The following is a 12,422-nucleotide window of genomic DNA, read 5'->3' as shown; positions in this document are numbered from 1 at the left end:
GGTATGTGTGATGTGTGACTACTTTTCTGTAAAATTCTGGGCTGTATTCTTAAAGATTCTGAGAATCCTCTCAGAAAGCTCTTAATTTTTCTTAAAAACTTCTACATAGGAGTCATAGCTTAAAAGCGATTCAGAACCAATCTGAGAGCAACTCAGCAAGGAAAAGACAAAAACTTTTATCTTAGTGAAGAGGAGGGGCTAACCCCATTGTATGACACAGTCATTTGAAGACTATGATTGGTTGGTTTCCCCATAAGGGAAAAAGAAATGTAAGTATAGGTTCTAGGTATTAGCTGTCAGTTTGAAATTACATGTTTAATTTTGTCCTGTTTTACTGCAAACACACACTATATTTGAGATGGTAGTGTGTCTCTAATAAGATCGGTCACAAACATGATAGCTGCACTAAAGTACAAAAATGAGCTTTTATTTTTTTGAATAACAAAGTTGAAATGTTAATAAAAGTTAACATTTGAAAACATAAAGACAATATTTCCATTAAAAGCATGACTACAAATGGATGTTATCTATTATTATCTGCTCATATCTACACCTGCTATCTAAAGTGACTTGTATTAATCTTACTCCAACATCTGTTTTAAATCTAAGCATAACCAGAATATTAAACGCAGTGGCATTCCTCTGGGATGATGTTTGGCAAAGTCTCGTACTTGAAAGAAAATCCCCCGTCTGAGGTAGTGGTGAAACGCAGTGACTTCATGCTGTCATGAACAGGAGCACAACACTGCTTGATGCCAAGTAGGGTGGTTATGCGCTCGGTGCTGGAACAGTTGCCATGGCAATAGTAGAAGGTAAAAGCCTTAGGATGAACAATCCAGTTTTCCCATCCCAGGTCTTCGAAGGCAATTTCTGTCTCTTCTCTTCTGCAGTCTGCGGTAGTGTCCACAGAAGCAGGTCTCATGAGGTTCTCGATAGTAGATGGAGACCAGGGGATCGTTGGGGCTCTACGGGAGCGATCTGGGCCGCTCGGCTGGACGCGGAGATGGAGAAATGGAGTTTTATCTTCTTCTGAACCGTAGCAGCTGCAGGCTGTGCAGCGGACCTGCAGCATGAAGGGGCCACCAGCCATGGCATTGTGGAGATGGCGATCCAACTTATAGGTGGTCCAGCCATCAGGACAGCGTTTGAAGGGGTTTTCAGATGCCCTGAGCAGTTCCTGTTTAGGGGTGAGAATGAAGAGAGGGGCAGAGACGTTGCTGGTAGCGATGGCCTCACCTGCGTAGAACCAGAATTGGGCAGAAGTGATGGTGGACTCCTGGCTGTCCAGAGAAGGCTGAAAGTAAAATGTAAATGGACCGGTAGCAACATCAGACGAGTGGTCGGGCATTTCTAAGCATGTAGACTCTGGAAAAACAAGAACAGAAATGTATTCAATAACAACACTGTAATTGAAACTTAAACTTTTAAGTACAACAAACTTTGCTTTACACATGATTTTACACTTCAAAATAAGTTAAGCAATTTCAACTTTCAAATGCAATTTTTACTTTTTCTAGGTAAAATGGATAGTTCACCCCAAAATGAAAATTCTGTCATCAAGTTTAACTATGCAACACCTGTTAGCTATGCCCTTTTTCTATTATGTCATACATTTAAACATTACATCTTTCATAACATCTTTACCGCTTCTTTGCCGAAGGAGATGACATATTTACGAAAAAGTTTGTCTGTTTAAGGCTACTGTACAAACAACATGGCGAATTCCATGCTAGGGTCTCATCACTGTATGTAACGCTTCAAGGTCTTAATACACCTCTGTTTCAGAAACAAGTACACAGTTTATTTTAAATTTATTCTCCCAACCAGGATTAGGTGCATCCAGACCATTGTTTTTCACTTATCATTTTCCTCTGATTTTATGGGTAAGTTATGGTTAGGGTTGGGGTTTGGTCACCAAACTTTGGTGTGTGTTTAGGTTTTATTTATAAAAATGTTGTACTTTGGTCAACAAAGTATGTTGTCCTGAGGACATCCACCACTTGGCAAAATCAGGCCGAGCATTGCATTTCGGTCAATAGATCCTTAAAAGATTATACACAGCACCTTTAAGTTTTCTACACGGTTTTGCAGAAACAGAGTACAAGACTTACCTGAGCTTGGAAACAAAATTAACTGCGATGACTCTTGACGGTGTCTCTTTTCCACTTGCGTTTCCCTGGTCCTTCGTGGAAGCACGCGGTGCACAGCTCTGTCCATCATCTGCCTGGGTTGCAGTTGCAGCACAGTCGAAGGAGGCTCATCTATTCCCAAACCTTCCAAAATCTGTCTTTTCAACCAGTCAAGCACTATATCTCTAGGCAATTCATCTCCTTGACAGGCCTGTCCCAATGAAGTTAGCATCAGGGCACAAGCAAATAAAGACAAACATCTGGTCCAGGTCCACATCCTCAAATGGGGTTTCAATCAAAGACTGAGAGCTATAGAACCAAATCAAATAATTTGTGGATTCTCGAAGAATTCCACATTCGCTTTTTGAGCAATGGTGAAGCTCAGTTTAAGTGAAGCCTCTCTTTTAGGTCTGTGTCATGGAAGAAGCAAAAACCTTTACACAATATTGTTACAATCCACCAAATGGCAAGCAATGTTTGGGTTCATGCTATCAGTGTAGACAGCAGATAACAGACTTTAGAGATTAAAAGTTGCTTCTCTGTTCTTCTGACCTTGGGGGGAATTGTTACAATATAACATAAAATTCCTTTGTCTGAAGACAGGGTGTTTTTCAAAAAGAAGATTTACTGTCTGAATGACACCACTTTTCAGACTTGAATGTATATTTTTATTTACTGGAATATTCTTTTCTGACAATTCACAGTGCCAGCCACCAAACCTTATTCATTCTCATTGTTCTCTGTGAAGGTTTGGATGAATGGCACCTGTTTTCTATGAACATAGTGTCAAAGTTTGACCCTGGCACAAGCTAATATCTGTCTGGTGGTTTGCCAGCATGTGCATAGTGACTCTAATGCTTACAATAAAAAAATCAAACTTGAACCATGTTACCAACATATGAGACATACAACAATACAAATGGGTTTATTATATGTTTTCCTTCCTCTCCCAGCAGGTGGGGCAAACCTACAAGGATTCAAAACACAAATGAGATAATTCTGACTGCACATCAAAGAGTTATTTTTATGAGCAGTTTCTTTTTACATTCTGTAATCAAAATAAGAGATCTGTAGGAACATAAATTCATTGCAGTTTTGCAAGTCACCAATGTATTGAGAAATGTGCCCTTTTGAAAACTGTAAAACGGTAATCCTGCTTTTAAATTTGTATCACCAAAGGTAATACCAGCTCAGTGAAACCATTCACTGATGTTACTTATCTTCTGACCAAGTTTGCAAAACTGCAAGCACATTCTCGGGTTCATACTCCGTTAGAAATTGTGTAACAAACTTTTTGCAGATCTCTAAACACAGGTCTTTGGATCAAACACAACATTTAAAAATAACTGCTCTTGTGTTTCATTTGGAATAGTAGTAGAGAACCCTCAGGGCCCTTTTTACTATCGTAAAATATAATATGTAAAAACTTAAAAATATTTTTTTCAATAAAATTCAGCCGATTTTCATTAGATATGTATATTTTAATTTTACAGATCTGACAGAGAAAAGCATCAGGCACTGGATTCTCATCTGAGCTCGATGAGGAGGACTCGTTCTGGGGTGAGATGGCTGAACTCCTTTCTTCTGAGTTGCATAAGCCTCACTGAACAGAACAAGCACACAATACTCAACCAAATGCAAAAGTGTGTTCATACTATAGTGGGGTCTCTACACAGAAGAAATTTGTCAACTCACGCATTAATAATGGGAATGACATGCTTTCCACTGCTGCTCAGCATCACTCCCTTCATGTTGGCATCATCCACCTCCATTAGGAAGTTGACAGGAATTCCTGGGCTTCTCCGTATGCGCTTCCTAGCAACAAAAGATTGATCCTGTGAAGGCACAAGTGACACTTACATTCATGACAAAACATACACACAAATGCTGTCCACAGTTTAGTTATGTGTTACCTGTGTCTACCCGTGGCAGTTTCTGATATGATGACCAGAGATGCCACAGTTACGGCACACATAGTTTGCTGGAAGGCCTCTACCCAGCCTGAGTGTTTCACTGGTAAGTGATGAGAGTCGTGATGAAGAGCGCTTGAAAATTCTGCTCAGAATTTAAATATTTTTACACTCACTTCGTGGAATAGTAGAAGCTGCTGGACTGGAACATGACAGCTTTTATTTTTTCCTCTTCTGATGCATTTGCCTCAGCCAGATATGCAGTCTGTAATTTTTACATAGAAATGCTTCAGGCACATTTTTCTACAAAAACATGAAGTTAACATATTTTTTTATGGTGCTCAGTGGATGTCAGTACCTTGAAAATCTCCTCCAGTGACGATGACGAACCATTCACTTGCTGCTGGAAGAAAAACAAAGAGATTTATTATTGCCAGGCAGAACCTCATCATACCCAGAGAGACAAACTACACACACTTAACACAATGCAAACAGAAACCCACCAACTTATATTTAAAAGCAAAATAGCTAAACAACAAGCAAGGTACAGATCTTATATTGAGATAAGTTCATTGCAGAAAATGTGAAACTTATAAAGAGACGTGATGTTTTACTTAAAAAAATTGTTTACGGTCACCATGGTGTAACTGGGGATGATGGCTCTATCATCAGTGTATTCTGTGGGAAACACCAGGGGACTGTATATCAACGACAGCACATATCAATATAACATGTTAATACCCCCATGGGGTCCGTCTGGGCTCAGCCCGAAGGATTGACGTGGGGCCACCCTACCGTGGACCCACAACCTGCTGGAGCGACCGTAAGGGGCCGGTGCATTGTGGATCTGGCGGCAGATCCCTGGACTCGGAATCTAGCTCTAGGGACATGGAACGTCACCTCTCTGGCGTGGAAGGAGCCTGAGATTGTGCGAGAGGTTCAGAGATTTCGACTAGAAAAAGTTGGGATCACCTCTACGCACAGCTTGGGCTCTGGAACCACACTCCTCGAGAGAGGATGGACTCTTCACCACTCTGGAGTTGCCCATGGTGAGAGGCGGCGGGCTGGTGTGGGTTTGCTCATAGCCCCCCAGCTCAGCCGCCATGTGTTGGAGTGAACGAGAGGGTCGCTTCCCTGCGCCTTCGAGTCAGGGATTGGTCTCTCACTGTCGTGTGCATCTATGGACCAAACGGCAGTGTAGATTCTCTGGGAGGGGTGCTGGAAAGCACTCCGACGGGGGACTCCGTCGTTCTGCTGGGGGACTTCAATGCCCACGTGGGCAATGACAGTGAGACCTGGAGGGGCGTGATTGGGAGGAACGGCCCCCCTGATCTGAACCCGAGTGGTGTTCTGTTATTGGACTTCTGTGCTAGTTACAGCTTGTCCATAACAAACACCATGTTCAAGCATAAGGGTGTCCATCAGTGCACATGGCATCAGGACACCCTTGGCCGGAGGTCGATGATCAACTTTGTGGTTGTTTCATCTGTTTACAGTGGAGGGGGGCAGCTGTTGACCTCGACCGGGGATATCATCGGGCAGTGGAAGGAATACTTCGAGGATCTCCTCAATCCTGCCATCTTCCATTGAGGAAGCAGAGGCTGAGGGATCGGAGGCGGACTCGTCCATCACCCGGGCTGAAGTCACCGAGGTAGTCAAGAAACTCCTCGGTGGCAGGTCTCCGGGGGTGGATGAGATCCGCCCTGAGTACCTCAAGTCTCTGGATGTTGTGGGGCTGTCTTGGCTGACACGCCTCTGCAGCACCGCGTGGCGGTCGGGGACAGTGCCTTTGGACTGGCAGACCGCGGTGGTGGTCCCTCTTTTTAAGAAGGGGGACCGGAGGGTGTGCTCCAACTACCGGGGATCACACTTCTCAGCCTCCCCGGGAAAGTCTATGCCAGGGTACTGGAGAATCCGGCCGATGGTTGAACCTCGGATTTAGGAGGAACAGTGTGGTTTTCGTCCCGGTCGTGGAACACTGGACCAGCTCTATACCCTCGCCAGGGTGCTGGAGAGTTCATGGGAGTTTGTCCAACCAATCCACATGTGTTTTGTGGATTTGGAGAAGGCATTCGACTGTGTCCCTCGCGGCATCTTGTGGATGGTGCTCTGGGAGAATGGGATTCAGGACGGAGCAGGAGCTTGGTTTGCATTGCCGGCAGTAAGTCAGACTTGTTCCCGGTGCATGTTGGACTCCAGCAGGGCTGCCCTCTGTCGCCGGTTCTGTTCATAATTTTTATGGACAGAATTTCTAGGCGCAGCCAGGGGCGGGAGGGTGTCGTGTTTGGGGACCACACGATTTCATCTCTTCTCTTTGCGGATGATGTCGTCGTGCTGGCCCCATCAGACCAGGACCTTCAGCAAATGCTGGGACGGTTTGCAGCCGAGTGTGAGGCGGCTGGGATGAGAATCAGCACCTCCAAATCTGAGGCCATGGTTCTCAGTCGGAAAAGGGTGGCTTGCCCACTTCAGGTGGGTGGAGAGTTCCTGCCTCAAGTGGAGGAGTTCAAGTATCTGGGGGTCTTGTTCATGAGTGAGGGAAGGATGGAACGGGAGATTGACAGACAGATCGGTGCAGCTTCTGCAGTAATGCTTTCGCTCCACTGGTCCGTCGTGGTGAAGAAGGAGCTGAGCCACAAGGCGAATCTCTCAATTTACCGGTCAATCTAAGTTCCTACTCTCACCTATGGTCATGAGCCGTGGGTCATGGCCGAAAGGACATGATCCAGAATACAGGCGGCCAAAATGAGCTTTCTCTGCAGAGTGGCTGGGTGATCCCTTTGAGATAGGGTGAGAAGCCCCCTGGACGTCTTCCCGGGAAGGTGTTCCGGGCATGTCCCACCGGTAAGAGACCCCGGGGGAAGACCTAGGACATGCTGGAGGGACTATGTCTCCCGGCTGGCCTGGGAATGCCTCGGTGTCCCCCGGAAGAGCTGGAGGAAGTGTCTAGGGACAGGGAAGTCTGGGCATCCCTGCTTAGACTGCTGCCCCCGCGACCCGGCCCAGTATAAGCGGAAGAAAATGGATGGCTGGATGGATGGATTTAGATTAATCCTAATATGGCCTACTTTTTTATTATTTCTATAGTCAATGTGGACAGTTGTGCTTTAGTAGGTTATTTTATGTGAGTGATGTAATTACTAACTACAACATTTCGAGGTAACATATACCCAACAATGGTAAAGACTATAATTAATTTGCATCGTATCTAAAGGTTATATGTGTGCGTGTCTATAAGAGCAAGGGTTGCTACTGTGTCAAAGGTTTCATAAATACTCTTCAAACCTGTGTTCAATGCAATAAGTATTTTTTAAGTCTTTATTAGGTCAACTACGTCGGTGATATCTAATTATAAATATAACCCACTTAAATAGTATTTTTTTATTATCATTTTCTATAGTAAATTTGACCACAAAGAAACTCATGTGTATTCGGTACATTACCATGGTTAACAGTAGAGGGCAGTTACCTATGCAAGAGGTTGAGACAGAGAGTTGTTTACATCAGAAGAAGTGATTGACAAAAGTTGCTAGAAGGGATACTACTACGGCCGGAATGGTGCAAAATCTCGCCATATGATTACAATAAATTAGTGGTGGTGAGATAAAGCGTCATGAAGCATTAAAGCTTTTTAGCCAAGTGGTTCACAAAAGGGTTAATTTCTCGAGGGTTCATTTGCTCACAATATCATCTGGTGGTCAAAGATTGTAACACAAGCTGTTACATTACAGGTGCCTGATGTGATCTGTGATACACCGTAGCTTTCGCCAGTTAAGGCTTAGAAATATATTATTTGGTGGTATGTAGTGATTGTGTAACATAACTGTGTAAATGAATGGGGCTATTAAATGTGTGTAAATCAATTATGTGGTCATAATAGGCGAAGTTATTCTTTTATAGGGTATAGGGGAATATTATTATTCTAAAAGTGATAAATGTCTGGGTTTACTGAGCCGAGGGCAGTGAATGTGTTTGTGTAACTTGGCAGAGGACTGTGATTATCCTTGTGCAACCAGGAAAATAATGAAGAGGATATACTTTATGAGTTATAATTCCAGAATATTATTTTCTCAAATGTTTTAGGGCTAAGGCGATTTTTTTCCTCCTGCAAGCCGATAGAGATGCTGATATATAATCTTCTGTTAATCCAAGTACTGAAGTGAGTCCTCCAACTGCCCAATATTTGGTTCGACAAGATACCGCTGGACTTCAAAAGTCGGCCTAGCATTTGCTGTAAGGTTGTGCCTGCTTCTTGACTCCATCATACTGTCATCCAAATGACACCACAGTCTGTTACCTGAGAATAATACAAAGACTTCATTAGTTGGAGTTTACAAGTTCAGCTCCCTGTGATGTTGACGGCTGTCCTGATGTCAATGGCTGTGAAGCGGATGGTTGAGCTGCATAGCCAATCATGGCAGCACACTCTGATGTAAGCCTTTTTATGGCCTCTTTGGCTTATGTAGGGCCGAAAAATCCTATCGCTTTGAACCTAAACCAATTAAACACACGGTGGCATCATTAAAGGCAGAAAGCAATGAAAGGCATGAACTCACAGACAGAGGTAAATTCATCAGAGCTCAGTGGGGGTATCTCCGTAACAAGACTGGCTAGAGCTGCATCCTTGGCTCTTTGAGCTCCACCAGATGGTGCAGCATTTGAAAAGTGCTGTTCCAGCGAGACTATACCTCCTGAAGGAGCTTCCGTGTAGGCCTTCCCATCTGCTGTTGCTGCTGTACAAGCCTTTCCTTTATTAATAATTTGCAATTAATGTAATTGTCACAGCAGCAGCAACACAAGCAGAATAAAGCAGAAATCATTATAAAGTCAAGGAACAGTCCTTAGCAGTGGTTCTGTTTCTGAAGATCCCACCAGCCTCCTCTCCTTGGCCCGAATGACAGAGAGCACATGGGTCTGGTCAAGAGTGTGTGCAAGGCAAATTGAATTCTTGACATAAAAAATTTATAAACTGAGAATGATTGAAAGCTAATTTGGTTTGCCATAAATGCAACATGTTAAAATGCAATTACAGATATCAAGAATTACATTTTTTACTAGTTGAAACATTTTTTTTTGATATCAAGTAAAAACATTTCTGTGAGTTATGATGTCATTGTTGATATCAAGAATTCACATTTTTACTAATGAAAATGTAATTACTGATATCAAAAATAGTAATTCTTAGTAGAAATGTTATTCTTGATATCAAGAATTATTATTTTTACTAGTAAAAATTGAATTCTTGACTTACAAAATTAATAAACTGAGAATGATTGAAAGCTAATTTGGCTTGCCATAAATGCAACATGCTAAAATTAATTTGCAGTTATCAAGAAAGAGTATTTCAACTAGTGAAAATGTATTTCTTGATATAAGGAATTTACATTTTTACTAGTAACAAGATAATTGTTGATAGAAGAAAATATGTTTTTTACTAGTAAGAATTGCATTTCTGACATCTGAAATAAGACTTATAACATGTAAGAAATTAATCATTGATATCTGAAATTGAATTTGAATGGCAGTCAAGAATTACGTTTTGACGGTTGAAATTAAAATTTTAATATCAAGAATACACATTTCTGCGAGTAATTGCTTACAGTAATGCTTGATATTAAGAATTCACATTTTTGCTAGTGAAAATGTAATTATTGATATCAAAAATAGTAATTGTTACTAGTAGATTTATATAATTTATATCAAGAATAACTATTTATACTCGTAATAATTAAATTGCTGATATCAAAAGTGTATATCCTGAGAATGATTCAAAGCATTGCAGCATGAAGCTTTCTTTATTGTTGAAATTCTGATTCTGATTCTTGATGTCTAATTGAGTCAATTTTTTTAGTGTTTTATTACTACTGTTTAAATCTCACACTGTAGGATTAACAATAGCCTTCACTTGATCCCAATTGATCTTGAACCAAGCCATAAATATAATTTGTAAAAAACTCATAAAATTGCTTGTAACAAGCTGACGTAATTTTTTCAATTCAATCACTTTTTTCAGTGCACAAAAAAGCCAGAAGGACTATTGAGACTTTGTTTTATTTGTTTTGTTTCTAGGCCTGATAAAACGTTAGACTAAATCTTAAGCCACTTTGGCCTTGTTTAAGGTCTTGAGTGGGAACCAAAAAATTGTGTATTCGTTTAAAACTTGGAAAATGTGTTAATCTTTCTTGTAATGAAAAAATGTGCTGGCTGTAAATTGGTTTACTGTTGGCCCCAAACAGTTATTAAATCCTCAAAGAGTTGAACCTGGACCCTATTTAAACTCTGAGTGTATAACACAGAATACTTGATTGTTGCCCAGTGTTAGATATACATAATAATGATGATGAAGTGGTCTGGACATTCTTCTCAAAGAAGCATGCTTGGTTTTCTTGTGTAGAGGTCTGGAGCCATTGTTTTCATTATCATTCTCGATCAAGTCCCGTAGCCTCTTACCAGAGGGTAAATTGGTGCGGGAGCTGGGAGGTTCGGAATCAAACACTTCTCTCTTCTGTCTTTTTCTTGTTCAGGGTGCTGTGAAATGCACAGGAGTTTGTCATAGCAATCACACTTGCATTTATGTACACAAATACTGTAACCTATGTATGTGTATTCAGTACAGATGTTTACTATACTGTAAATTAATGCAGGGGGGTGCGGTATATTAAGTTCAGAATTTTTTTCTTTTCTTTGTATTTGACAAAGTGATCGACAGTAACAGACAAAACAAATACATTTGAAGATATTGTCAACAAAAATTGTGCCGTCCCAATCCTCTAGTCAACATCTTTGTCCTACTTTCCACATACAAATACTTTTTTTTACAGACACTTGGTGTCTTTAAATGTGTGCAGAATTTTTAATATCAGTATTTTACCAAATAAGTTTTAAGTGTTTTCACACACTTGGTGTTGGTAAATGTGTGCAGAATTTTTAATATCAGTATTTTACCAATGAAACAAGTGCTGTTATTTTTGAATGTTGTGTCTAATGTAAAGTCCTGTCTTTAGAGTTTTGCAAAAAAAGTTTATCATACAATTTCAAACTGTGCTTTCAGTTTTGCAAACTTGGTCAGAAGATTAGTTACATCAGCTTTACTAAGCTGGTCTCAAGTATCACTTTTAGGGTGTGTTCACATATGCCCTGTTTGGCTCGATTAAAACTAACTCTGGTGCGATTTAATTTCAGGTTGAAAATTATCACTTTTTGTTTTTTGGTTCGTATGAAAGTGGACCGAGACCCATATTTTATTTACAATAGACACTACAAAAAGGCAAAACAAAACCCACGAGGGGGAAAACAAAATATTATTAACTAAAAGAGGACACGGACTCACTAAACTAAGAAAAACACATAATACACAAACTAAAACTACACCTACTGGAGACGGTGGTAACAGGAACTTGGAGGACAAGGCAAGGTACAAGAGGACATGGCAAGGTACAAGAGGACACGGCAAGGTACAAGAGGACACGGCAAGGTACAAGAGGACACGGCAAGGTACAAGAGGACACGGCAAGGTACAAGAGGACACGGCAAGGTACAAGGTAAGAGCTAATTCATAGGGCGTCTGCATCTAGATCTGCCACAGTAAAGTCTGAGTCTTTGTTTGTTAAAAGCTGTTCTCTTGATATTTAAGTATAGGAATATTCTTGGTATTAAATATTGGTTTGTAATCTTTCTGCAAGTCCCCACAAAGTTAATAAATCCCCCATAAAAATCATTTACATACACTACAGAAAAGTATTTTGTGTCCACTATTTTTGCTGACTAGCTTGAAACTTGTTCTTTAGTTTAAAAACATCCGGTAAATGAAAATGTTTATATAATGAATAAAACATTAGAATTGGAGGATGAGGTGAAAGCTAAAGATTCAGAGCTATATAGCTGAGTGTTTATTCATGTAATTTTATACTGCGGTCATTAGGTGGTATTTCGAACAACAATTTTATTAAAGGTGGTACGTGATCTGAAAACCACTGGTCTAAGCAATTAAAAAAACTGTAATATCGATTATTGTTCTGGCGAAATATAGGAGGCTTCCTCAAGGGGTTGCACATCAGCCTTGAAAGACAAATAAAGTAAGCGTTACCATTCTTTATCACTGAGAAAAATCAAACACGGACCGATTTTACATTTTGTTGGTGGTATAATGCTTCGTTCTTTTCTCAAATATTAGGAGATACTATCTGTGTGAGAATGAATAAAAGTAGTTATGTAATACTCACACACCTGCTGCCAACAATTCAGCCTTCCCCGTTCCAGCTGTCGCTTGAAGTCTGGTGCTACTCTCCTGTCACCTCTACAGGGAACCATCACGATCTAAAGGGCACAGAAGATAGAGGGTAGACGAGAAAAAGATACGTGATAGATCTCTAAATGACCTGAG

The 12,422-nt window shown here is 40.9% G+C and overlaps 1 protein-coding gene across 1 annotated transcript; it reads right to left on the bottom strand.

The window, feature by feature from the left end:
• Positions 1-406: 406 nt before the first annotated feature.
• On the bottom strand, positions 407-2,593 carry inha (inhibin subunit alpha). Its single transcript, XM_056750898.1, has 2 exons — positions 2,112-2,593; positions 407-1,365 (listed from the first exon to the last, which is right to left on the bottom strand). The coding sequence occupies exons 1-2, from the start codon at positions 2,404-2,406 to the stop codon at positions 623-625; spliced, it is 1,038 nt and encodes a 345-aa protein (XP_056606876.1). The 5' UTR covers positions 2,407-2,593; the 3' UTR covers positions 407-622.
• Between the last annotated feature and the right edge of the window lie 9,829 nt (positions 2,594-12,422).

Source organism: Triplophysa dalaica, chromosome 6, assembly GCF_015846415.1.
Source record: "Triplophysa dalaica isolate WHDGS20190420 chromosome 6, ASM1584641v1, whole genome shotgun sequence".
Taxonomy (NCBI): Eukaryota; Metazoa; Chordata; class Actinopteri; order Cypriniformes; family Nemacheilidae; genus Triplophysa; species Triplophysa dalaica.
This window is presented reverse-complemented; position numbering and strand designations above follow the sequence as displayed.